Source organism: Oncorhynchus keta, chromosome 15, assembly GCF_023373465.1.
Source record: "Oncorhynchus keta strain PuntledgeMale-10-30-2019 chromosome 15, Oket_V2, whole genome shotgun sequence".
NCBI classification, from domain to species: domain Eukaryota; kingdom Metazoa; phylum Chordata; class Actinopteri; order Salmoniformes; family Salmonidae; genus Oncorhynchus; species Oncorhynchus keta.
This window is the reverse complement of record NC_068435.1, coordinates 7,246,334-7,273,053: the sequence shown is the minus strand read 5'-3', so window position 1 is coordinate 7,273,053 and position 26,720 is coordinate 7,246,334. Positions and strand designations below refer to the sequence as shown.

General features: G+C 41.7%; 1 protein-coding gene across 19 annotated transcripts in view; it reads right to left on the bottom strand.

The window, feature by feature from the left end:
• Positions 1-26,720, bottom strand: part of LOC118394360 (netrin-G1-like) — a 170,226-nt gene that overhangs the window by 44,200 nt on the left and 99,306 nt on the right. For 15 of the 19 annotated variants that reach the window (XR_008064821.1, XR_008064823.1, XR_008064824.1 and 12 more), the window contains exons 4-6: positions 14,874-15,052; positions 8,242-8,268; positions 567-611 (exon numbers count right to left, since the gene is read on the bottom strand). Coding sequence is in view for 7 of the 19 variants with exons in the window: in XM_052463130.1 (XP_052319090.1) it covers positions 567-611; positions 8,242-8,268; positions 14,874-15,052 (251 nt within the window). In the remaining 12 variants the exon portion in view is untranslated. Of the gene's footprint in view, positions 1-566; positions 612-8,241; positions 8,269-12,758; positions 12,851-14,865; positions 15,053-21,536; positions 22,983-26,720 lie in introns of those variants that run through there. The other 4 variants (XM_052463133.1, XM_052463136.1, XM_052463135.1 and 1 more) reach the window with 4 other exon arrangements.

The window sequence follows — 26,720 nt, the reverse complement described above, 5'->3', positions numbered from 1 at the left end:
ATCATAATATAATAGAGACAGTAGATCTAGCTCCAGATGATGTCCTGGTCTGTCATAATATAATAGAGACAATACCTCCAACTATGTTTTACACATGAGCCCTTGTAGATTTAATTCATAAATTGTTGCTATTTGTTTTCTTTTTTTGATGTGTATTATTTTCCATGTATAATTGTTTTTGTTGATATGTATATATATATATATATATATATATATATATATATATATATATATATATTTTAATACTTTACATACATTGATTTGGGAACAGTGGCAACCACCCAATTCATGCCAATAAAGCATTTATTGAATTGAATTGAGAGAGAGATAGAGGGAGAGTTGTGGGGAGGTGAAGGTGATCATTGGATGTCTGGGACTCAGAGGTCTGGATTAGATCGGCTGGAGTGTGTGTACACGTATGTAAGTTTGTGTGTGTGTGCCTGAGTGCATATGTGTGTGAGAGAGAGTTAAAGTTCAGAGTTTGTAAGGTATAGACAGCATTGCTCAAAATTAATTATTGAATTTTTGTTTTATTAAGAATCAAATAAACTTAAATTTGGTCCTACCTTGATTACGGTTTGCAACACCCAGAGATGAAGCATTAGCTCGATCTGTGTAAAGATGGGAGAGGTCATATAAGTGACATATTACTTGACACTTTGAGATAGTTCATGCTGGAGTAATTGAATGCACATAGACAGCATGCCCAGGTCTTTTACTGAAGTCCTAGGCCCCGTTTATACCTGCCACTAACATGCGTCCTTCGCCCATTGCTTTTATCCCGATCTTTACATTTATAAAAATCAGTTTACAATGCGTCTATGAATCGTTTACATCTGTCTGTAAATGTGGAAATAATCCGAATGTGGGATTATCCGGACACATGTTAGCACAAGGTATAAATGAGGTCCTAATAATGCTGCATGTACATGTATGACTTGCATAGAGAGTCAGGGACACTGAGTAGCAGCGTGTGTAATCTCCATCAAAATACTATAAACTCTAGAGTCATATTGTGATACCAACTCCAGATGTAGGATCTTCAACTGAGCCAGTTTGCTACAGCAGGAAGATAATCCTGAAGCAACAGGAAAAGTGAAACATTATGTGGATTATAATTCATCGACATTTTTGTAGGGGTTGATACATTTTTCATAAGAGAAAATCAAGTTTGAAATTTCACAGCCAAGCCTTTTTAAATCTCAAATTCACTACAAATGTTAAATGTCCGACATTGCAGGAAGGTTCTCCTACAACAGGGTGATCAAATTAAGATCCTAAATCTGTATGAGGCACATAGGTAATGGTTTGTACTTCAGGGAGTTGGATCTCAAAGTAGTAATGACTTCTTGCATGCAACATGAGTGAGAAGACATTTTGACCGGCAGCAGAAGCAGATCGAGCTAAAGGACGTTCATCGTCGAGGTGTAACCTACACTGTTTGTGAAAATAACCAATTTAGGCCTAGATTCAACCAGATGAAGAGTTAACCTGCGATAGCCGACACATGCATGGCTGGTGTTTTGGCATGTAGAGGAGGTGGAACTGCGTTAGAGCTGTCAAATTGAGTCCTCCTGAGTGTCACTGTGTTCTAAGGCTCCGCATCACAGTGCTAACTGTGCCACTAGAGATTCTGCGTTAGAGTCCAGGCTCTGTCGAAGCCGAGCAGCGACTGGGTCCAGCGTCGTCTGTGTTAGGGGAGGGTTCGGCCGGCAGGACTATTCTTGTCCCATCGCGCACTATCGTGCACTGCGCCCGGCCTGTGGTGGGCCGGGCGCAGTGAACACTGACACGGTCGTCCAGGTGTACGATGTTTCCTCCAACACATTGGTGCGGCTGGTTTCCGGGTTAAGTGTGCATTGTGTCAAGAAGCAGTGCGGCTTGGTTGGGTTGGGTTTCGGAGGACGCACAGCTCTCGACCTTCACCTCTCCCAAGTCAGCACGGGAAGTACAGCGATGAGACAGAACTATAACTACCAATTGGTACCACGAAATTAGGGAGAAAAAGAAATAAAAAAATATTGAAAAAAATAAAAATAAAGAGCTGGTGAGCGGTTGTGGTCATTGTCACGAAGCCACACCCATCCCACTCGCTTGTCACGAAGCCACACCCATCCCACTCGCTTGACAAGAAGCCACACCCATCCCACTCGCTTATCACGAAGCCACACCCATCCCACTCGCTTATCACGAAGCCACACCCATCCCACTCGCTTATCACGAAGCCACACCCATCCCACTCGCTTGTCACGAAGCCACACCCATCCCACTCGCTTGTCACGAAGCCACACCCATCCCACTCGCTTGTCACGAAGCCACACCCATCCCACTCGCTTGTCAAGAAGCCACACCCATCCCACTCGCTTATCACGAAGCCACACCCATCCCACTCGCTTATCACGAAGCCACACCCATCCCACTCGCTTGTCACGAAGCCACACCCATCCCACTCGCTTGTCACGAAGCCACACCCATCCCACTCGCTTGTCACGAAACCACACCCATCCTGGTAGGTATAACGCTGGTAGGTATAACAGGTATAACGCTGGTAGGTATAACGCTGGTAGGTATAACAGGTATAACGCTGGTAGGTATAACGCTGGTAGGTATAACGCTGGTAGGTATAACGCTGGTAGGTATAATGCTGGTAGGTATAATGCTGGTAGGTATAACAGGTATAATGCTGGTAGGTATAACGCTGGTAGGTATAACGCTGGTAGGTATAACGCTGGTAGGTATAACAGGTATAATGCTGGTAGGTATAACGCTGGTAGGTATAACAGGTATAACGCTGGTAGGTATAACGCTGGTAGGTATAACAGGTATAATGCTGGTAGGTATAACGCTGGTAGGTATAACGCTGGTAGGTATAACGCTGGTAGGTATAACGCTGGTAGGTATGACGCTGGTAGGTATAACGCTGGTAGGTATAACAGGTATAACGCTGGTAGGTGTAACGCTGGTAGGTATAACGCTGGTAGGTATAACACTGGTAGGTATAACGCTGGTAGGTATGACGCCGGTAGGTATAACGCTGGTAGGTATAATGCTGGTAGGTATAACAGGTATAATGCTGATAGGTATAACGCTGGTAGGTATAACGCTGGTAGGTATAACGCTGGTAGGTATAACAGGTATAATGCTGGTAGGTATAACGCTGGTAGGTGTAACGCTGGTAGGTATAACAGGTATAACGCTGATAGGTATAACGCTGGTAGGTATAACGCTGGTAGGTATAACGCTGGTAGGTATAATGCTGGTAGGTATAACAGGTATAATGCTGGTAGGTATAACGCTGGTAGGTGTAACGCTGGTAGGTATAACAGGTATAATGCTGATAGGTATAACGCTGGTAGGTATAACGCTGGTAGGTATGACGCCGGTAGGTATAACGCTGGTAGGTATAATGCTGGTAGGTATAACAGGTATAATGCTGGTAGGTATAACGCTGGTAGGTATAACGCTGGTAGGTATAACGCTGGTAGGTATAACGCTGGTAGGTATAATGCTGGTAGGTATAACAGGTATAATGCTGGTAGGTATAACGCTGGTAGGTATAACACTGGTAGGTATAACGCTGGTAGGTATAACGCTGGTAGGTATAACGCTGGTAGGTATAACGCTAGTAGGTATAACAGGTATAACGCTGGTAGGTATAACGCTGGTAGGTATAACGCTGGTAGGTATAATGCTGGTAGGTATAACGCTGGTAGGTATAACGCTGGTAGGTATAACGCTGGTAGGTATAACGCTAGTAGGTATAACAGGTATAATGCTGGTAGGTATAACGCTGGTAGGTATAACAGGTATAACACTGGTAGGTATAACGCTGGTAGGTATAACGCTGATAGGTATAATGCTGGTAGGTATAACAGGTATAATGCTGGTAGGTATAACGCTAGTAGGTATAACAGGTATAATGCTGGTAGGTATATCGCTGGTAGGTATAACAGGTATAATGCTGGTAGGTATAACGCTGGTAGGTATAACAGGTATAATGCTGGTAGGTATAACGCTGGTAGGTATAACGCTGGTAGGTATGACGTTGGTAGGTATAATACTGGTAGGTATGACGTTGGTAGGTATAATGCTGGTAGGTATAACGCTAGTAGGTATAACAGGTATAATGCTGGTAGGTATAACGCTAGTAGGTATAACAGGTATAATGCTGGTAGGTATAACGCTGGTAGGTATAACAGGTATACCGCTGGTAGGTATAACGCTGGTAGGTATAACGCTGGTAGGTATAACAGGTATAATGCTGGTAGGTATAATGCTGGTAGGTATAACGCTGGTAGGTATAATGCTGGTAGGTATAACGCTGGTAGGTATAACGCTGGTAGGTATAACGCTGGTAGGTATAATGCTGGTAGGTATAACGCTGGTAGGTATAACGCTGGTAGGTATAACGCTGGTAGGTATAACAGGTATAATGCTGGTAGGTATAACAGGTATAACGCTGGTAGGTATAACAGGTATAACGCTGGTAGGTATAACAGGTATAATGCTGGTAGGTATAATGCTGGTAGGTATAACGCTGGTAGGTATAATGCTGGTAGGTATAACAGGTATAACGCTGGTAGGTATAACAGGTATACCGCTGGTAGGTATAACGCTGGTAGGTATAACAGGTATAATGCTGGTAGGTATAACAGGTATAACGCTGGTAGGTATAACAGGTATAATGCTGGTAGGTATAATGCTGGTAGGTATAACGCTGGTAGGTATAATGCTGGTAGGTATAACGCTGGTAGGTATAATGCTGGTAGGTATAACGCTGGTAGGTATAACAGGTATAACGCTGGTAGGTATAACAGGTATAACGCTGGTAGGTATAACAGGTATACCGCTGGTAGGTATAACGCTGGTAGGTATAACAGGTATAATGCTGGTAGGTATAATGCTGGTAGGTATAACGCTGGTAGGTATAACGCTGGTAGGTATAACGCTGGTAGGTATAACAGGTATAACGCTGGTAGGTATAACGCTGGTAGGTATAACGCTGGTAGGTATAACGCTGGTAGGTATAACAGGTATAATGCTGATAGGTATAACGCCGGTAGGTATAACGCTGGTAGGTATAACGCTGGTAGGTATAACGCTGGTAGGTATAATGCTGGTAGGTATAACGCTGGTAGGTATAACGCTGGTAGGTATAACAGGTATAATGCTGATAGGTATAACGCTGGTAGGTATAACGCTGGTAGGTATAACGCTGGTAGGTATAACGCTGGTAGGTATAACAGGTATAACGCTGGTAGGTATGACGCTGGTAGGTATAACGCTGGTAGGTATAACGCTGGTAGGTATAACGCTGGTAGGTATAACAGGTATAATGCTGGTAGGTATAATGCTGATAGGTATAACAGGTATAATGCTGGTAGGTATAATGCTGATAGGTATAACAGGTATAATGCTGGTAGGTATAACGCTGGTAGGTATAACAGGTATAATGCTGGTAGGTATAATGCTGATAGGTATAACAGGTATAATGCTGATAGGTATAACAGGTATAATGCTGGTAGGTATAACGCTGGTAGGTATAACAGGTATAATGCTGATAGGTATAACGCTGGTAGGTATAATGCTGGTAGGTATGACGCTGGTAGGTATAACAGGTATAACGCTGGTAGGTATAATGCTGGTAGGTATGACGCTGGTAGGTATAACAGGTATAATGCTGGTAGGTATAATGCTGATAGGTATAACGCTGGTAGGTATAACGCTGGTAGGTATAACGTTGATAGGTATAACGCTGGTAGGTATAACGCTGGTAGGTATGACGCTGGTAGGTATGACGCCGGTAGGTATGACGCCGGTAGGTATAACGCTGGTAGGTATAACAGGTATAATGCTGGTAGGTATAACGCTGGTAGGTATAACAGGTATAATGCTGGTAGGTATAACGCTGGTAGGTATAACGCTGGTAGGTATGACGCCGGTAGGTATAACGCTGGTAGGTATAACAGGTATAATGCTGGTAGGTATAACGCTGGTAGGTATAACAGGTATAACGCTGGTAGGTATAATGCTGGTAGGTATAATGCTGGTAGGTATAACAGGTATAATGCTGATAGGTATAATGCTGGTAGGTATAATGCTGGTAGGTATAACAGGTATACCGCTGGTAGGTATAACAGGTATGATGCTGGTAGGTATAACGCTAGTAGGTATAACAGGTATAATGCTGGTAGGTATAACGCTGGTAGGTATAACAGGTATAATGCTGGTAGGTATAATGCTGGTAGGTATAACAGGTATAATGCTGGTAGGTATACCGCTGGTAGGTATAACAGGTATAACGCTGGTAGGTATAATGCTGGTAGGTATAACGCTGGTAGGTATAACAGGTATAATGCTGGTAGGTATAACGCTGGTAGGTATAACAGGTATAATGCTGGTAGGTATAATGCTGGTAGGTATAACGCTAGTAGGTATAACAGGTATAATGCTGGTAGGTATAATGCTGGTAGGTATAACGCTGGTAGGTATAACGCTGGTAGGTATAACGCTGGTAGGTATAACGCTAGTAGGTATAACAGGTATAATGCTGGTAGGTATAACGCTGGTAGGTATAACGCTGGTAGGTATAACGCTGGTAGGTATAACGCTGGTAGGTATAACGCTAGTAGGTATAACAGGTATAATGCTGGTAGGTATAACGCTGGTAGGTATAACAGGTATAATGCTGGTAGGTATAATGCTGGTAGGTATAACGCTAGTAGGTATAACAGGTATAATGCTGGTAGGTATAACGCTGGTAGGTATAACAGGTATAACGCTGGTAGGTATAACGCTGGTAGGTATAACGCTGGTAGGTATAACGCTAGTAGGTATAACAGGTATAACGCTGGTAGGTATAACGCTGGTAGGTATAACAGGTATAACGCCGGTAGGTATAACGTTGGTAGGTATAACGCTGGTAGGTATAACGCTGGTAGGTATAATGCTGGTAGGTATAACAGGTATAACGCTGGTAGGTATAACGCTGGTAGGTATAACGCTGGTAGGTATAACGCTGGTAGGTATAATGCTGGTAGGTATAACAGGTATAACGCTGGTAGGTATAACGCTGGTAGGTATAACAGGTATAACGCCGGTAGGTATAACGTTGGTAGGTATAACGCTGGTAGGTATAACGCTGGTAGGTATAATGCTGGTAGGTATAACAGGTATAATGCTGGTAGGTATAACGCTGGTAGGTATAACGCTGGTAGGTATAACAGGTATAACGCCGGTAGGTATAACGTTGGTAGGTATAACGCTGGTAGGTATAACGCTGGTAGGTATAATGCTGGTAGGTATAACAGGTATAATGCTGATAGGTATAACGCTGGTAGGTATAACGCTGGTAGGTATAACGCTGGTAGGTATAACGCTGGTAGGTATAACAGGTATAACGCTGGTAGGTATAACAGGTATAATGCTGGTAGGTATAACGCTGGTAGGTATAACGCTGGTAGGTATAACGCTGGTAGGTATAACAGGTATAATGCTGGTAGGTATAACAGGTATAATGCTGGTAGGTATAACGTTGGTAGGTATAACGCTGGTAGGTATAACGCTGGTAGGTATAATGCTGGTAGGTATAACAGGTATAACGCTGGTAGGTATAACGCTGGTAGGTATAACAGGTATAACGCCGGTAGGTATAACGTTGGTAGGTATAACGCTGGTAGGTATAACGCTGGTAGGTATAATGCTGGTAGGTATAACAGGTATAATGCTGGTAGGTATAACGCTGGTAGGTATAACGCTGGTAGGTATAACGCTGGTAGGTATAACGCTGGTAGGTATAACAGGTATAACGCTGGTAGGTATAACAGGTATAATGCTGGTAGGTATAACGCTGGTAGGTATAACAGGTATAACGCTGGTAGGTATAACGCTAGTAGGTATAACAGGTATAATGCTGGTAGGTATAACGCTGGTAGGTATAACGCTGGTAGGTATGACGTTGGTAGGTATAATGCTGGTAGGTATAACGCTAGTAGGTATAACAGGTATAATGCTGGTAGGTATAACGCTGGTAGGTATAACGCTGGTAGGTATAATGCTGGTAGGTATAACGCTGGTAGGTATAACGCTGGTAGGTATAACGCTGGTAGGTATGACGCTGGTAGGTATAATGCTGATTAAACAGCTCCAATGCAATTACACCTCTCCACATCACCTAAATAAGAACAATGAACAGTTGTCCGTTATCGCGGGTTATATATATAAATGTTTTGGTTTACTTACGCACTGGTCCATGACTGCTATGGATACCTTTGGAGAAGAAGAGTGGAAGAGAGGAGGTAAAGATAGATGGAAGGAAAGGAGACAAAGAGAGAAAGAGAGATGATCAAAGAATGTCCACAGCTTTTATCTTTACCCCTTAAAATATATTGTAGAGAATAGAAAACAAACAAAACATTTATCTTCAGAGATTAATTCACAAAGATCCATAAAAATATACATTAAAAAAAAAAAAAATATATATATATATGTATATCAAAAAAGAATAGAAGAAGAGATTGAAATGGGTTTTTGAGCAATTCTTACAACAGCTTCCTTTCGTGTTTGGCATTAATCAACCACAAACCCTTGGCTTTTATCGTAATATTGTCAATCTCTTTTCAGAGACTTTCCAGCTTTTGCCACTCCAAAATGTCCACTGATTAGCAGCACTGGGCCAACAGACAGAGACAGTGAATCAGGGATGCTACACTGCATGAGCCAAACACCAAGTACTCATTCCCGATGGGCCTGACACCAAGTACTCATTCCCAATGGGCCTAACACCAAGTACTCATTCCCGATGGGCCTAACACCAAGTACTCAGTCCTGATGGACCTAACACCAAGTACTCATTCCCAATGGGCCTAACACCAAGTACTCATTCCCGATGGGCCTAACACCAAGTACTCATTCCCAATGGGCCTAACACCAAGTACTCATTCCCAATGGGCCTAACACCAAGTACTCATTCCCGATGGGCCTGACACCAAGTACTCATTCCCGATGGGCCTGACACCAAGTACTCATTCCCGATGGGCCTAACACCAAGTACTCAGTCCCAATGGGCCTAACACCAAGTCTTCGTTGTTGATGGGCCTAACACCAAGTACTCATTCCCAATGGGCCTAACACCAAGTACTCATTCCCGATGGGCCTAACACCAAGTACTCATTCCCGATGGGCCTAACACCAAGTACTCATTCCCGATGGGCCTAACACCAAGTATTCATTCCCGATGGGCCTAACACCAAGTACTCATTCCCGATGGGCCTAACACCAAGTACTCAGTCCCAATGGGCCTAATACCAAGTACTCATTCTCGATAGGCCTAACACCAAGTACTCAGTCCCAATGGGCCTAACACCAAGTACTCATTCTCGATAGGCCTAACACCAAGTACTCATTCCCAATGGGCCTTACACCAAGTACTCATTCCCGATGGGTCTAACACCAAGTACTCAGTCCTGATGGGCCTAACACCAAGTCTTCCTTGTTGATGGGCCTAACACCAAGTACTCAGTCCCAATGGGCCTAACACCAAGTACTCATTCCCGATGTGCCGAACACCAAGTACTCATTCCCGATGGGCCTAACACCAAGTACTCAGTCCCAATGGGCCTAACACCAAGTCTTCCTTGTTGATGGGCCTAACACCAAGTACTCATTCCCAATGGGCCTAACACCAAGTACTCATTCCCAATGGGCCTAACACCAAGTACTCATTCCCAATGGGCCTAACACCAAGTACTCATTCCCGATGGGCCTAACACCAAGTACTCAGTCCCAATGGGCCTAACACCAAGTCTTCCTTGTTGATGTGCCTAACACCAAGTACTCAGTCCCAATGGGCCTAACACCAAGTCTTCCTTGTTGATGGGCCTAACACCAAGTACTCATTCCCAATGGGCCTAACACCAAGTACTCATTCCCAATGGGCCTAACACCAAGTACTCATTCCCAATGGGCCTAACACCAAGTACTCATTCCCAATGGGCCTAACACCAAGTACTCATTCCCAATGGGCCTAACACCAAGTACTCATTCCCAATGGGCCTATCACCAAGTACTCATTCCCAATGGGCCTAACACCAAGTACTCATTCCCAATGGGCCTAACACCAAGTACTCATTCCCAATGGGCCTAACACCAAGTACTCATTCCCGATGGGCCTAACACCAAGTACTCATTCCCGATGGGCCTAACACCAAGTACTCATTCCCGATGGGCCTAACACCAAGTACTCAGTCCCAATGGGCCTAACACCAAGTCTTCCTTGTTGATGTGCCTAGCACTGCTTTCAAACGGCAAAGAGTCAAAAGAATCAGAGACAAAGCAGGATATTGCAGTCTACTGTCAAAAGAGTTTAGTTCTTCTAGAATTGGTTAGAAAAAAACAGATTTCTTGCATTTCTAAGCTAGGACTTCATACACAATGCTTTTAACATTTGGTAAAATAGCACTAAAACTATCCTTAGCTCTCCTAATATCCCAATCCTTACAATTAACCCTATCCCTTCTACTTTCCCTTAGTACTAACCCTATACCTAGTACTATCCCTAACCCTACTACTATCCCATATCCTTACTACTATCCCTTTCACTACTGCTATCCCTATCATGACTAGTGTCCCTATCACTATTACTATTGCTATCCCTACTACAAACCCTATCCCTACTACTATCCCTATCTCTACTACCATCCCTATCTTTATTACTGTCCCTATCTTTATTACTATCCCTTTCACTACTGCAACCCTTATCCCTAATGCTGTACCTATCCCTACTACCTTCCCCATCCCTACTGCTATTCCTTTTCCTACTACAATCCCTGAAACTATCTCTAGGCATACTACTATCCCTACTACTATCCCTGAAACTATCTCTAGGCAAACTACTATCCCTGAAACTATCTCTAGGCAAACTACTATCCCTACTACTATCCCTGAAACTATCTATAGGCATACTACAATCCCTACTACTATCCCTGAAACTATCTCTAGGCATACTACTATCCCTACTACTATCCCTACTACGATCCCTGAAACTATCTCTAGGCATACTACTATCCCTACTACTATCCCTGAAACTATCTCTAGGCAAACTACTATCCCTGAAACTATCTCTAGGCAAACTACTATCCCTACTACTATCCCTGAAACTATCTATAGGCATACTACAATCCCTACTACTATCCCTGAAACTATCTCTAGGCATACTACTATCCCTACTACTATCCCTGAAACTATCTCTGGGCATACTACTATCCCTACTACTATCCCTACTACTATCCCTACTACGATCCCTGAAACTATCTCTAGGCATACTACTATCCCTACTACTATCCCTGAAACTATCTCTAGGCAAACTACTATCCCTGAAACTATCTCTAGGCAAACTACTATCCCTACTACTATCCCTGAAACTATCTATAGGCATACTACAATCCCTACTACTATCCCTGAAACTATCTCTAGGCATACTACTATCCCTACTACTATCCCTGAAACTATCTCTAGGCATACTATAAGCCCTATCTCTCTAGGCAAACTACTATCCCTACTACTATCCCTGAAACTATCCCTACTACTATCCCTGAAACTATCTCTAGGCAAACTACTATCCCTACTACTATCCCTGTAACTATCTCTAGGCATACTACTATCCCTGTAACTATCTCTAGGCATACTACTATCCCTGTAACTATCTCTAGGCAAACTACTATCCCTACTACGATCCCTGTAACTATCTCTAGGCAAACTACTATCCCTACTACTATCCCTGTAACTATCTCTAGGCAAACTACTATCCCTACTACTATCCCTGTAACTATCTCTAGGCAAACTACTATCCCTACTACTATCCCTGTAACTATCTCTAGGCATACTACTATCCCTACTACTATCCCTACTACTATCCCTGTAACTATCTCTAGGCAAACTACTATCCCTACTACTATCCCTGTAACTATCTCTAGGCATACTACTATCCCTACTACAATCCCTGAAACTATCTCTAGGCAAACTACTATCCCTACTACTATCCCTGTAACTATCTCTAGGCAAACTACTATCCCTGAAACTATCCCTACTACTAGTTCTATTAAACCCATTCTACAGTTCTATCAAACCCATTGTACGGTTCTATTATTCTATTAAACCCATTCCACAGTCCTATTACTTCTATCAAACTCATTCCACAGTCCTATCAAACTCATTCTACAGTTCTATTAGTTCTATCAAACATATTCTACAGTTCTATAGGTTATATCAAACCCATTCTACAGTTCTATTAGTTCTATCAAACCTATTCTACAGTTCTATTAGCTCTATCAAACCCATTCTACAGTTCTATTAGTTATATTAAACACATTCTACAGTTCTATTAGTTATATCAAACCCATTCTACAGTTCTATTAGTTCTATCAAACCCATTCTACAGTTCTATTAGTTCTATCAAACCCATTCTACAGTTCTATTAGTTCTATCAAACCCATTCTACAGTTCTATTAGTTCTATTAAACCTATTCTACAGTTATATTAGTTCTATCAAACCCATTCTACAGTTCTATCAAACCCATTCTACAGTTCTATTAGTTCTATTAAACCCATTCTACAGTTCTATTATTTCTATCAAACCCATTCTACAGTTGTATTAGTTCTATTAAACCCATTCTACAGTTATATTAGTTATATCAAACCCATTCTACAGTTATTAGTTATATCAAACCCATTCTACAGTTTTATCAGAATCCAACTCCAATGCTTCCTAACTTCTAACCTCGTTCCACAGGGTGACTTCACCACTTCAACATGACTCCACAAGGGGTCCCTGCTTTTCTCTCCGCCTAACTTCCTGTCATGGGGACACAGCATGTGGAAGAAACATTAGGAGGATTTGTATGCACTGATGAAGGTCACTTTGCCACAATAACTTTTAAATGTGCCTCTGCAAGTGTGAGAATGCTCTCTGTTTCTCTCCGGTTTCACACCTAGTTTCACACTCCTTGTTTGGTATGCAGTAGATTATCACAGTTTCAAGGAACCTTAACGTTGATATAGAATGGCCTATGTCTTTTATGTCCATATCTAAAGTATTTGATCATCTAGATATATTCTGGTCCGTGCCTCAGCCCTTGTATTGTGACGGCTCTGGTCCCCCAGCAACAAGAGCCTCACCTGTCTCTGAGGTGTTACATGGTAGGTCACATACTGTACATCTATGCATATGAATATGAAATATGCTAAATGTCTTACCCCCCTCTGTCTGTTACTACCTAGGAGATTAATTACTATTGTGATTAAAGAGGAGGACTTCATGACAGATGAGCGTTATTAGACTATAATTAAATTCTGCACTTTCAGCAAATTTGTCTTCATATGTAGGACCGTATGTTTAATATCCTAGCAGGAGATATGAGTCGCTGCGTTCATTGCTTCATGGGGGGGGGGGGTTGAACACCCCTCCCCCATGTTGTTGGCAATAGGGCGTGTCCCAAATGGCACCTCATTCCCTACACAGTACACTAGCAGGGCCCATAGGGCTCTGATCAAAAGTGTAGAGAATAGGGTGCCATTGGGATTTAGCAATAGTCTCAGGTTTCTCTTATGAGAGAATAACAAATAACTCAAAATCAAAGACAAAAGCCTTCAAACTTCCACATCTGTGGGGGGGAGTAATATGATTACATTATTTTATTATTATGTAATAATGTCAGGGTGTCATCCGCGCCATTATTGCATTCTTTGTTTCTGCCAAACGAGTGTGTAATATTGCTTTTGAAATGGAGGATATGGAGCCTCGGTCTGGGGTTTCATCAGTTCAGTGCAGATGCGTCCGAATGTCGGCTGTTTTTAATAACGCCCTGTCAGTCAGTTGAGCTAGCCGGGCTGGTCTCAGAACTGGAGGAGCTAGGGAGGAGCGCAACGAAGGGGGGGGGATCAAGCAATATCGCATTGGAATGCACACATGGGAAAGGACCCACCTACACACACAAATATGCTGCGTACAAACACGCACGCACGCAAATATGCTGCGTACAAAAACACACACACACACACACACACACACACACACACACACACATCAAGCAATCTCAAAGAATGATTACTTCAAACATATGCAGAAACTACAAACACATCAAATGTAAAGAGAGTATGTAGGCTCCCTTATGTGCAAGACAACCGTACACCGCTAACACCATCAAACACTGAGAGCACCAGCATCTTCACTGTCGTACAGACTCCAAAGCTTTGTTTGATTCACCAGGAAGAACATAGGGCCTCCCACCTGCCCAGTGTTGGGCTGGTTATAGCGTCTTATTCCTCAGTGTTGGGCTGCTATAGCACCTTATTCCTCAGTGTTGGGCTGTTATAGCACCTTATTCCTCTATAGCACCTTATTCCTCAGTGTTGGGCTCCTATAGCACCTTATTCCTCAGTGTTGGGCTGTTATAGCAAGTTATTCCTCTATAGCACCTTATTCCTCAGTGTTGGGCTCCTATAGCACCTTATTCCTCAGTGTTGGGCTGCTATAGCACCTTATTCCTCAGTGTTGGTCTGCTATAGCACCTTATTCCTCAGTGTTGGGCTGCTATAACACCTTATTCCTCAGTGTTGGGCTGCTATAGCACCTTATTCCTCAGTGTTGGGCTGGCTATAGCACCTTATTCCTCAGTGTTGGTCTGGCTATAGCACCTTAGCCCTCAGCTAGCCTCCCTGGTGTTAGCCTGGAATTATGGGTAGCCCCCTACCTTAGGATCTGAATGTCAAACTGCAAATACCCACATAACAACAAATACCTTATGGTAAAGATATTACAATGAAGTACAGGATTTTTCAACAATGTCATTTCTATAGAAGAAGGGAAAGCTACTTACAGATGTTAGCAGTTCCTTTGGGAATGGGCAGGTAGGACCCGACGCTCCAGGGTCGTCCGTGGTAGTGTCTCTTACAGCGGCCGCAGTCTGGTCCTGTTGTGTTGTGTTCACACTCACACCCCAGCTTCCCCTTGTCCTTGTCAAACACACAGCTGTTGGAGTGCAGGTTACACTTACACCTGAGGAGGGAAAACAGACAAATGATCTGATCTTAATCTAGAGGGGATACAGCTGTTGGAGTGCAGGTTACACTTACACCTGAGGAGGGAAAACAGACAAATGATCTGATCTTAATCTAGAGGGGATACAGCTGTTGGGAGTGCAGGTTACACTTACACCTGAGGAGGGAAAACAGACAAATGATCTGATCTTAATCTAGAGGGGATACAGCCGTTGGTGTGCAGGTTACACTTACACCTGAGGAGGGGGAAGAACACAAAATCAGATTTATTTCACAAATGATCTGATCTTCTACAATAACAACACTTTTAATCAAGAGGGGATACAGCCGTTGGTGTGCAGTGCAGGTTACACTTCAACTTGAGAATGAAAAAACCCATTAAAGACACAGAGGATGTAATACATGTTGTTATTCATAACAAAGGCTGTGGGTTGCTGCTGCTTCCAACCGGACTACAGTAATATGAACTCATTTATTCACCTGGATAAAATGTGACTAGGGAGCTAACACAAACGTTCATGTCTAAAGACAAGGTTACCTTTTTCATGTCTAAGACAAGGTTACCTTTTTCATGTCTAAGACAAGGTTACCTTTTTCATGTCTAAGACAAGGTTACCTTTTTCATGTCTAAGACAAGGTTCCCTTTTTCATGTCTAAGACAACGTTACCTTTCTCATGTCTAAGACAACATTACCTTTTTCATGTCTAAGACAAGGTTACCTTTCTCATGTCTAAGACAAGGTTACCTTTCTCATGTCTAAGACAAGGTTACCTTTCTCATGTCTAAGACAAGGTTACCTTTTTCATGTCTAAGACAAGGTTACCTTTTTCATGTCTAAGACAAGGTTACCTTTTTCATGTCTAAGACAAGGTTACCTTTTTCATGTCTAAGACAAGGTTACCTTTTTCATGTCTAAAGACAAGGTTCCCTTTTTCATGTCTAAGACAAGGTTCCCTTTTTCATGTCTAAGACAAGGTTCCCTTTTTCATGTCTAAGACAAGGTTCCCTTTTTCATGTCTAAGACAAGGTTCCCTTTTTCATGTCTAAGACAAGGTTCCCTTTTTCATGTCTAAGACAAGGTTACCTTTTTCATGTCTAAGACAAGGTTACCTTTCTCATGTCTAAGACAAGGTTCCCTTTCTCATGTCTAAAGACAAGGTTACCTTTCTCATGTCTAAGACAAGGTTCCCTTTCTCATGTCTAAGACAAGGTTCCCTTTTAAATGTCAAAGACAAGGTTAACTTTTTCATGTCTAAGACAAGGTTACCTTTTTCATGTCTAAGACAAGGTGACAAGGTTACCTTTTTCATGTCTAAGACAAGGTTACCTTTTTCATGTCTAAGACAAGGTTACCTTTTTCATGTCTAAGACAAGGTTACCTTTTTCATGTCTAAGACAAGGTTACCTTTCTCATGTCTAAGACAAGGTTACCTTTTTCATGTCTAAGACAAGGTTACCTTTCTCATGTCTAAGACAAGGTTACCTTTCTCATGTCTAAGACAAGGTTACCTTTTTCATGTCTAAGACAAGGTTACCTTTTTCATGTCTAAGACAAGGTTACCTTTCTCATGTCTAAGATAACGTTACCTTTTTCATGTCTAAGACAAGGTTACCTTTCTCATGTCTAAGACAAGGTTACCTTTCTCATGTCTAAGACAAGGTTACCTTTCTCATGTCTAAGACAAGGTTACCTTTCTCATGTCTAAGACAAGGTTACCTTTCTCATGTCTAAGACAAGGTTACCTTTCTCATGTCTAAGACAAGGTTCCCTTTTTCATGTCTAAGACAAGGTTACCTTTTTCATGTCTAAGACAAGGTTACCTTTCTCATGTCTAAGACAACGTTACCTTTCTCATGTCTAAGACAACGTTCCCTTTTTCATGCCAATGTGTTTAAACCGTATCACCTCAGGTTACACAATATTTCACTGAGCCCTTGTTGTGGAGCATTTTGCCCATTTTGTGATTTAATAGTGTGTATTTTAGTACTCCGGTACTTGACTTGGATCAGACTAAAATGAAAGAGAGAGAAAAGGCATTATTATTCTGCTCCTAAAACCAGAGCTCGTTTGGCTAACGTCCTGTGGAGCAGGAGCATCAAATACAGTACGGATAGTGACTCTAAAACAAAAGGCAACTCTGTGTGAATCCCAAACGGCATCCTATTCACAATATACAACTCTGTGAATCCCAAACGGCACCCTATTCACAATATACAACTCTGTGTGAATCCCAAACAGCATCCTATTCACAATATACAACTCTGTGAATCCCAAACAGCATCCTATTCACAATATACAACTCTGTGAATCCCAAACGGCATCATATTCACAATATACAACTCTGTGAATCCCAAACGGCATCTTATTCACAATATACAACTCTGTGAATCCCAAACGGCATCTTATTCACAATATACAACTCTGTGAATCCCAAACAGCATCTTATTCACAATATACAACTCTGTGAATCCCAAACGGCATCTTATTCACAATATACAACTCTGTGAATCCCAAACGGCATCTTATTCACAATATACAACTCTGTGAATCCCAAACAGCATCCTATTCACAATATACAACTCTGTGAATCCCAAACGGCATCCTATTCACAATATACAACTCTGTGTGAATCCCAAACAGCACCCTATTCACAATATACAACTCTGTGAATCCCAAACGGCATCCTATTCACAATATACAACTCTGTGAATCCCAAACGGCATCATATTCACAATATACAACTCTGTGAATCCCAAACAGCATCCTATTCACAATATACAACTCTGTGAATCCCAAACGGCATCCTATTCACAATATACAACTCTGTGTGAATCCCAAACAGCACCCTATTCACAATATACAACTCTGTGAATCCCAAACGGCATCCTATTCACAATATACAACTCTGTGTGAATCCCAAACAGCATCCTATTCACAATATACAACTCTGTGAATCCCAAACGGCATCTTATTCACAATATACAACTCTGTGTGAATCCCAAACAGCATCCTATTCACAATATACAACTCTGTGAATCCCAAACGGCATCCTATTCACAATATACAACTCTGTGTGAATCCCAAACAGCATCCTATTCACAATATACAACTCTGTGAATCCCAAACGGCATCATATTCACAATATACAACTCTGTGAATCCCAAACGGCATCTTATTCACAATATACAACTCTGTGAATCCCAAACGGCATCTTATTCACAATATACAACTCTGTGAATCCCAAACAGCATCTTATTCACAATATACAACTCTGTGAATCCCAAACGGCATCTTATTCACAATATACAACTCTGTGAATCCCAAACGGCATCTTATTCACAATATACAACTCTGTGAATCCCAAACAGCATCCTATTCACAATATACAACTCTGTGAATCCCAAACGGCATCCTATTCACAATATACAACTCTGTGTGAATCCCAAACGGCATCCTATTCACAATATACAACTCTGTGTGAATCCCAAACAGCACCCTATTCACAATATACAACTCTGTGAATCCCAAACGGCATCCTATTCACAATATACAACTCTGTGAATCCCAAACGGCATCATATTCACAATATACAACTCTGTGAATCCCAAACAGCATCCTATTCACAATATACAACTCTGTGAATCCCAAACGGCATCCTATTCACAATATACAACTCTGTGTGAATCCCAAACAGCACCCTATTCACAATATACAACTCTGTGAATCCCAAACGGCATCCTATTCACAATATACAACTCTGTGTGAATCCCAAACAGCATCCTATTCACAATATACAACTCTGTGAATCCCAAACGGCATCTTATTCACAATATACAACTCTGTGTGAATCCCAAACAGCATCCTATTCACAATATACAACTCTGTGAATCCCAAACGGCATCCTATTCACAATATACAACTCTGTGTGAATCCCAAACAGCATCCTATTCACAATATACAACTCTGTGAATCCCAAACGGCATCCTATTCACAATATACAACTCTGTGTGAATCCCAAACGGAATCTTATTCACAATATACAACTCTGTGAATCCCAAACAGCATCTTATTCACAATATACAACTCTGTGAATCCCAAACGGCATCCTTATTCACACTATACAACTCTGTCTGTCCGTCCGTCCGTCCGTCCGTCCGTCTGTCTGTCTGTCATATATTATGACCATATTACCACCACACCAGCAGGATATTATGACCATATTAGAGACTGGTCTCTGTCTATTTTATGCAAATAGGAATCTTACAAATTCTTATAAAATATACAGTGATTTAATTAATGTACAATTATAGGAATTATGAAATTACATTAACAGAAAGCAACTCCAGGATAACAAGGGCTGTAACTAGAGGGGATTGTTGTCCCTTTTCCACACAGTATAATCGACCAAATCGGCCTTCTCTGTCAGACCTACAATATACTGGAATGCAGTGCCCATGGACTTGATTGAGTAGCTGCATTGATTATTGTACTTTCAAATTGAAAACATGGCTAAACTCTATCCACGCCTATTCACACCTGTACACATGAGTTATCTATGGTCCCTCATATGGAAGACGACAGTTGATGATGGTGTTGTTGTTGTTGTTAGAATGATATATTATTGGATGTAATGTATTGGTGTATGTTGTATTGTTTTAGTGAGTATGTGTATTGTGACTGTGTAATTGTCCTTAGCTGCCCTGGGACTACGGGTGCTAATTAGCTTTTGGCTAACTTTTTTAGCCAATAAGTGGTCCCCAACAATGGTGTACTATGTCACATATGTTCAGATATCTACACGATGTCATTACACTCTCTGTCACTCTGCTGTGTGTGCGTCTTGCTAGCTTGTCACTCAAATTCCTAGGGACTTAAGCTCATTGGCTGAAACTTGAGTTGAGAGTGGGGTGACCCACATTAGAGAACATGCCATAAAACAGTCTCTTTAAACGAGGGATTTTCGTGGCTATTTGAAGTAAGAGTAATTCATCTCGTAGATTATGCATGTATGAACTACACATTGACACATCCAGCCCAAAGCGGGAGGTTTAAAAAAAAAAAAATACAAACTTAGTCGTCTTCAAAGTTCCGGAGCATGTCTTTAACATTATATTAGCTATAGTAATCAATGTCCCTTGTGTATATCTCTCTCTCTCCCAGGGTAGCACATGTCTGCTGTAGAGACTCATCCAACACCCCCAGTGAGGAGTCCACGCACGCACACACACACACACACACACACACACACACACACACACACACACACACACACACACACACACACACACACACACACACACACACACAAAGCCGCCATCTACACTCACATCTATGACTTTTTAAACAGCTGCACCTACAGATGATCTCCCCAAAGCTCCCCCTATCTAGTCCTTAACTTTTTAATCAATTACAGTATATTGGATGTAATTAATGGCTAAAGAGGTTTTCCTCTCTTCTCTTCTCTATACAGACAGCTGTATCCCCGTGGTAACACGCCGAGAGCTCTGACCTTCCCTCTTAATTAAAAAGCAGTCAAAACAGGCTCTCTCTCACACACACACATGGGGTTTAAGTCATGCCACTTAGTTGCATAGGATATCACAGGGGTGCATCCTGAGGAACGAGCGTTACGGAGGGTTGGTTCTGTTTCATACTCTTCGCGAGGGGTATACGTGTGTGTGCGTGTCTGTGTGTGTCTGTTTGTGTGTGTGTCTGTGTGTGTCTGTGTGTCTGTGTGTGTGTGTGTGTGTGTGTGCGTGTGTATGTGTGTGTGTGTGTGTGTGTCTCTGTGTGCGTGCGTGTCTGTGTGTGTGTGTGTCCTCGTCACGAGGGGGGATGTCCCTCTGCTCTACCGACCAGAGCAGACCATAAACTGTTAATAAAGCTTTCCATGAAGTTTAAATGAGCTGTTCTATTCCTAAAACACTAGTTAGTTCCTTTACAGTGGAGCTATTATCTATTAAGGCATCTAAAACCCTGTCTGAAACCGCGCGGTTTTCTCTGTCTCGTTCCTCTCACCGTTTATCTTGTGTATAAATGTGTATTGTGTCTCTTGAGTCCAACTAAAGAGATTGAAGTGATTGTGTACTGGTTGAAAAAAACGTTGTTTCAATGTAATTTGTCAACAAAATTGTAACTACTTGGAAATTACATTGGATTTGAAAAAAAGTAACAAACTGTTGTTTTGAGGGTGACATTTCAACCACAGGATTATGTTATCATTGTAACCAAATTTGAACATGGACAAACCTTGTATAAGATTTTATGAATTTGTACCTTTAAAACAACATCAGATCTACAATGTTATATTATTATATTATTATATTATTATATATTATATCCACTATCTCCTAAGGGAGAATCTACAGCTACACCCTTTGGTGGGTATCAATAATCTAAAATCTATTAAAAATAAAAATCTTATTTAACCTGTCTGCTCCCCTGTTTTGTACGTTTCGTATAGTCTGTATGTAAACGCTCGTCTGAAGAAGTGGACCGAGATGAAGCGTGGAGTAGGTTAATCATATTCCTTAATGATAACAAGAAAAACAAGAAAGAGAGAACCAACGAAACGTACAGCCTTTTAGGGCTCAACAGCAACAATACAAGGACAAGAACCACACTCGGCCAAACGCAAAAGAAATACAAGACATAGAATGCCCACCCAAATCACACCCTGACCAAACCAAATAGAGACATAAAAAGGCTCTCTAAGGTCAGGGCGTGACACTGTATATTAATGTATTATCTAAATTGCAGCTGCGAATCCACCATAGAAGTAGAAAGGACATGAGCTCCGGTAATATGGCCTAACAATTGGAACAGTTTGGAGTGTGTATTGAATCAATGGTTGAGTTTGTTTTGCATGGCCTGGGGTCCCGGGTGGGTGAACGAATTCTCTTTAGGATCAATTGAATGGTGGAAAATGAGCAAACCATGCCCCGCGGCCATGGAAAACGAATTTGGTCAAAACGATTCATCTTGAGACGACCGGGAGAGCGGGGGTTCTTAAATTAAATCATACAGTATCACACAAATGTACCATATATGAAACGGACATATATCATTTTTATGCAAATTAGCTCAGTAATAAGTGAAACTTGAGAAAGGATCTAATAAATTATGAATAAATACATTTCCTGGAAAAACATTTGTTTGCTCCCCCTATTTTAACTCGCTCCATGGCAAGGAGGCCAAGTGTAGGGTCGTCACTAGTTAACCATCGCTACAAACTCATAACTCCGTCTATAAATACGTTTTCTCTTCTTGAAATCAGATTTTAAACCAAACTGTTACCTTAATCACACTGCTAACCTGAGCCTAACCCTAACCTTAAATTAAGACGATATAGCAAATTTAGTCTTTGTGGCAGTTTTATCTAGTGGAAACCCAAGCCACAGAGAAAAGCTGTTTCGCTCTCAGACAAATTACAAATAGGACGTTTTCGATTAATAAACATTCCCAGGCAAGTGAGTGGTAACATTTAAATAAAACCCAGCCCTGAAATGAAGGCTGAAAATAATTGACATGTAGGAAAATAGGAAAATAAATAATAAATAAATAAATAAAATTCATAGGAAAAGACATGAAAGAATCCAAACAGCCGAAGTCACGCACTTTAAGCCCAAATATATCATACTTTGACAAAAAAAATGATGACTGACCATTGTATTTCAGCTCTAAAAAGTGGATATCTATTGGTTCGGGCGTTTAAACATCAAGGTAGGTATTCAGGTAAGATTAATATAAGTAATACATAATCAAGCAGTGCAGGTATCAATTGCCATAGTCAACTCAATCATCTTTATCCTGCCAAGGTAGGATTGACCCTCCATCCTTCCTCTTCTGAACCTCTCCTTTCCACTTTGAAGGGTGTTTTCTTGGCTTGCCCATTCTCCTCCTCCTCCTCGGTTGTGACACTACAAGCTGGAAATAAAAAGACAAATTATATTTTATTTTTAGGATATGGAACAAACATCTTACTGCGATTGGAAAATGACTGTATGACATGTGCTTATAGGCTTTGTCATAAAAACAGAAATTACATTTAGACACACACACACACACACACACACACACACACACACACACACACACACACACACACACACACACACACACACACACACACACACAAACACACACAGTGAGGGTGAGCGAGAGCAATGGAATGGGAGGATGCTGCACTGGACTGCTTGACACTGCGGCTAGCTAGCTATATGGTTGACACTGCAGCTAGCAAGCTATATGGTTGACACTGCAGCTAGCTAGCTATATGGTTGACACTGCAGCTAGCTAGCTATATGGTTAACAATGCGGCTAGCTAGCTATCTATATGGTTGACACTGCAGGTAGCCAGCTATATGGTTGACACTGTGGCTAGCTAGCTATATGGTTGACACTGCAGCTAGCTAGCTATATGGTTGACACTGCAGCTAGCTCGCTATATAATTAACAATGCGGCTAGCTAGCTAGCTATATGGTTGACATTGCAGGTAGCCAGCTATATGGTTGACACTGTGGCTAGCTAGCTATATGGTTGACACTGCAGCTAGCTAGCTATATGGTTGACACTGCAGCTAGCTCGCTATATAATTAACAATGCGGCTAGCTAGCTAGCTATATGGTTGACACTGCAGGTAGCTAGCTATATGGTTGACACTGTGGCTAGCTAGCTATGTGGTTGACACTGCAGCTAGCTAGCTATATGGTTGACACTGCAGCTAGCTAGCTATATAGCTTAACCATCTTATCTAGTAGAAACCTAATGTGATAGCTAGTTAGTTATTGCTACACACATCTGATTATTCTGTTCACTCTTTATTCCAAGGACCGGGTAGCTAGTTAGCCAACAAGAAGATATCATATGGGTAGCTAAAAACAGGAGCTTAAACTTTGAATGTCAGATTCCAACGCTAAGTAGTTAACGTAAACTCACCCCATTCCGTACAAATGTGTGCAACCGCAACATTCAAACGAGGCTAAAAAGAAAACTAATGGGACTGTAGCGACTGTATTGACGTCAAAATCGGGGGTGTGAACTAGGTTTCTATTCAAGCGTTGATCGACATGGTATAGTATTGGAAACTGACCCTGCGTTACATCTTGACGTGTCATGTCGTAACGTACAGCACACATAAAGCAACTATTTCTGTCTTACAGTCTCTCTCCACCAGGTGTAGCACTTCTCTCATCCTTTAAAAACAAGAAATGGACAGTGACGGGGGTAAGGGGGGGGATACCTAGTAATTTTTTTCATCATCATTGCATGCGATCATCATTCTCAAAGCCACTGTTTACTTCTAAGATCACTTTAGCACCGCCCTAAAAACCTGATTCAAATGCGACACAAACCTTCCAATAGGTATGTAATGACATATTATATAAACTCTTTATAGTGTTTTATTTACATTTTAGAGGCGATAAGGTGGTAAGTTGGACAGATCGAGTGAAAAAAAGCCGTTTTCCCACAAGACATCTCTCCTTCTCACTACCACGCATTAGTTTTCGCTTCCCCACCCGCCATTTTTAAAAAGACCCGACGAGGCTCATTGCTTGAATTATGCAGAACCGGGCAGCGTTTAGGTCATGTAATTGATTCTGTTGGAAAGGGGAGAAATCGTGCTTTACAATGGTATTGACATTACAGTTGATCTGGAAGTATTACGTTTTGGGGGCGCTAAAATAAGGGCAATTGTATGGACCAAGGCGATATACGAGTTTACGTGAGTTTACGTTAGCTACCTAGCTACCTAGAAACACAATTTCAAACGCAAAATTATATCTGATAAATACTTCTTATTCGTCTTACTAAATCTTACTCCAGAAATATATAGTATTATAAAGTGATAAAGTAATATATAAAGTAATAAAGTGCAACTTACCTCTGATCGTGTCTGGCTAAGAACCCACAAACAAAAATATCTTCTTCAAGAACTGTGGTGGAGCTACAGGGTTTGACGGACAACTTTGAGAGACAATTGACTTAAGAGGTTTGATGACAAGTTATTTTGAATAGATGTCATTGGTCAAGGGAAAAGTTCATACAAACTTAGAGGGGAACCAATAGTATCCATTCTTGTATGAAAAAAATCACAACATTTGGAGATACGAGGTTTTCAACCGACAGCGACTATATAAATTATATAAATCCATGTAACTGAATTGATTTGGTAAAGTGTAAAAGAGTAAAAAGTTAGCTACTTTCTTCAGAAATTACTTGAGTTAGAGTACAAGTATAGCCCATAGAGAGCAACTAGAGTAATACTAGAACAGAACAGTCCTAGTTCCTACAGACAATCCTAGTTCCTCCAGACAGTACGGCCCACAGAGAGTAACTAGGACAGTCCTAGTTCCTCCAAACAGTAGAGCCCACAGAGAGTAACTACAACAGTCCTAGTTCCTCCAAACAGTAGAGCCCACAGAGAGTAACTACAACAGTCCTAGTGCCTCCAAACAGTACGGCCCACAGAGAGTAACTACAACAGTCCTAGTTCCTCCAAACAGTACGGCCCACAGAGTAACTACAACAGTCCTAGTTCCTCCAAACAGTACGGCCCACAGAGAGTAACTACAACAGTCCTAGTTCCTCCAAACAGTACGGCCCACAGAGAGTAACTACAACAGTCCTAGTTCCTCCAAACAGTAGAGCCCACAGAGAGTAACTACAACAGTCCTAGTGCCTCCAAACAGTAGAGTCCACAGAGAGTAACTACAACAGTCCTAGTGCCTCCAAACAGTAGAGTCCACAGAGAGTAACTACAACAGTCCTAGTTCCTCCAAACAGTACGGCCCACAGAGAGTAACTACAACAGTCCTAGTTCCTCCAAACAGTAGAGCCCACAGAGAGTAACTACAACAGTCCTAGTTCCTCCAAACAGTAGAGCCCACAGAGAGTAACTAGGACAGTACAATTCCAAGGGCAGTGGGCTTGATTCAAAACTGACTCTTGAATATTTTTGGGCTATACCCACTGATCCACACACGCACTGAGGCAACCAATAATTTATTTCGCCTATTGCTTGCCTTGAAAATATATTAAAGCAATTGGTAAAAAAAAAAAGTTATAGCCCTAACCAAAAATAAATCTACCCCCTCCATATATGCAATTTTATTATCATTCACATAAGAATTCACACGAGACTACATAGGCTACTTGGACTGTCGCCCAGTGGGCAAGCAGTCTAGGTTATTGTAAAGACTACATAGGCTACTTGGACTGTTGCCCAGTGGGCAGGCAGTCTAGGTTATTGTAAAGACTACATAGGCTACTTGGACTGTCGCCCAGTGGGCAGGCAGTCTAGGTTATTGTAAAGACTACATAGGCTACTTGGACTGTCGCCCAGTGGGCACGCAGTCTAGGTTATTGTAAAGACTACATAGGCTACTTGGACTGTCGCCCAGTGGGCACGCAGTCTAGGTTATTGTAAAGACTACATAGGCTACTTGAACTGTCGCCCAGTGGGCACGCAGTCTAGGTTATTGTAAAGACTACATAGGCTACTTGGACTGTCGCCCAGTGGGCAGGCAGTCTAGGTTATTGTAAAGACTACATAGGCTACTTGGACTGTCGCCCAGTGGGCAGACAATCTAGGTTATTGTATAGACTACATAGGCTACTTGGACTGTCGCCCAGTGGGCAGGCAATCTAGGTTATTGTAGACT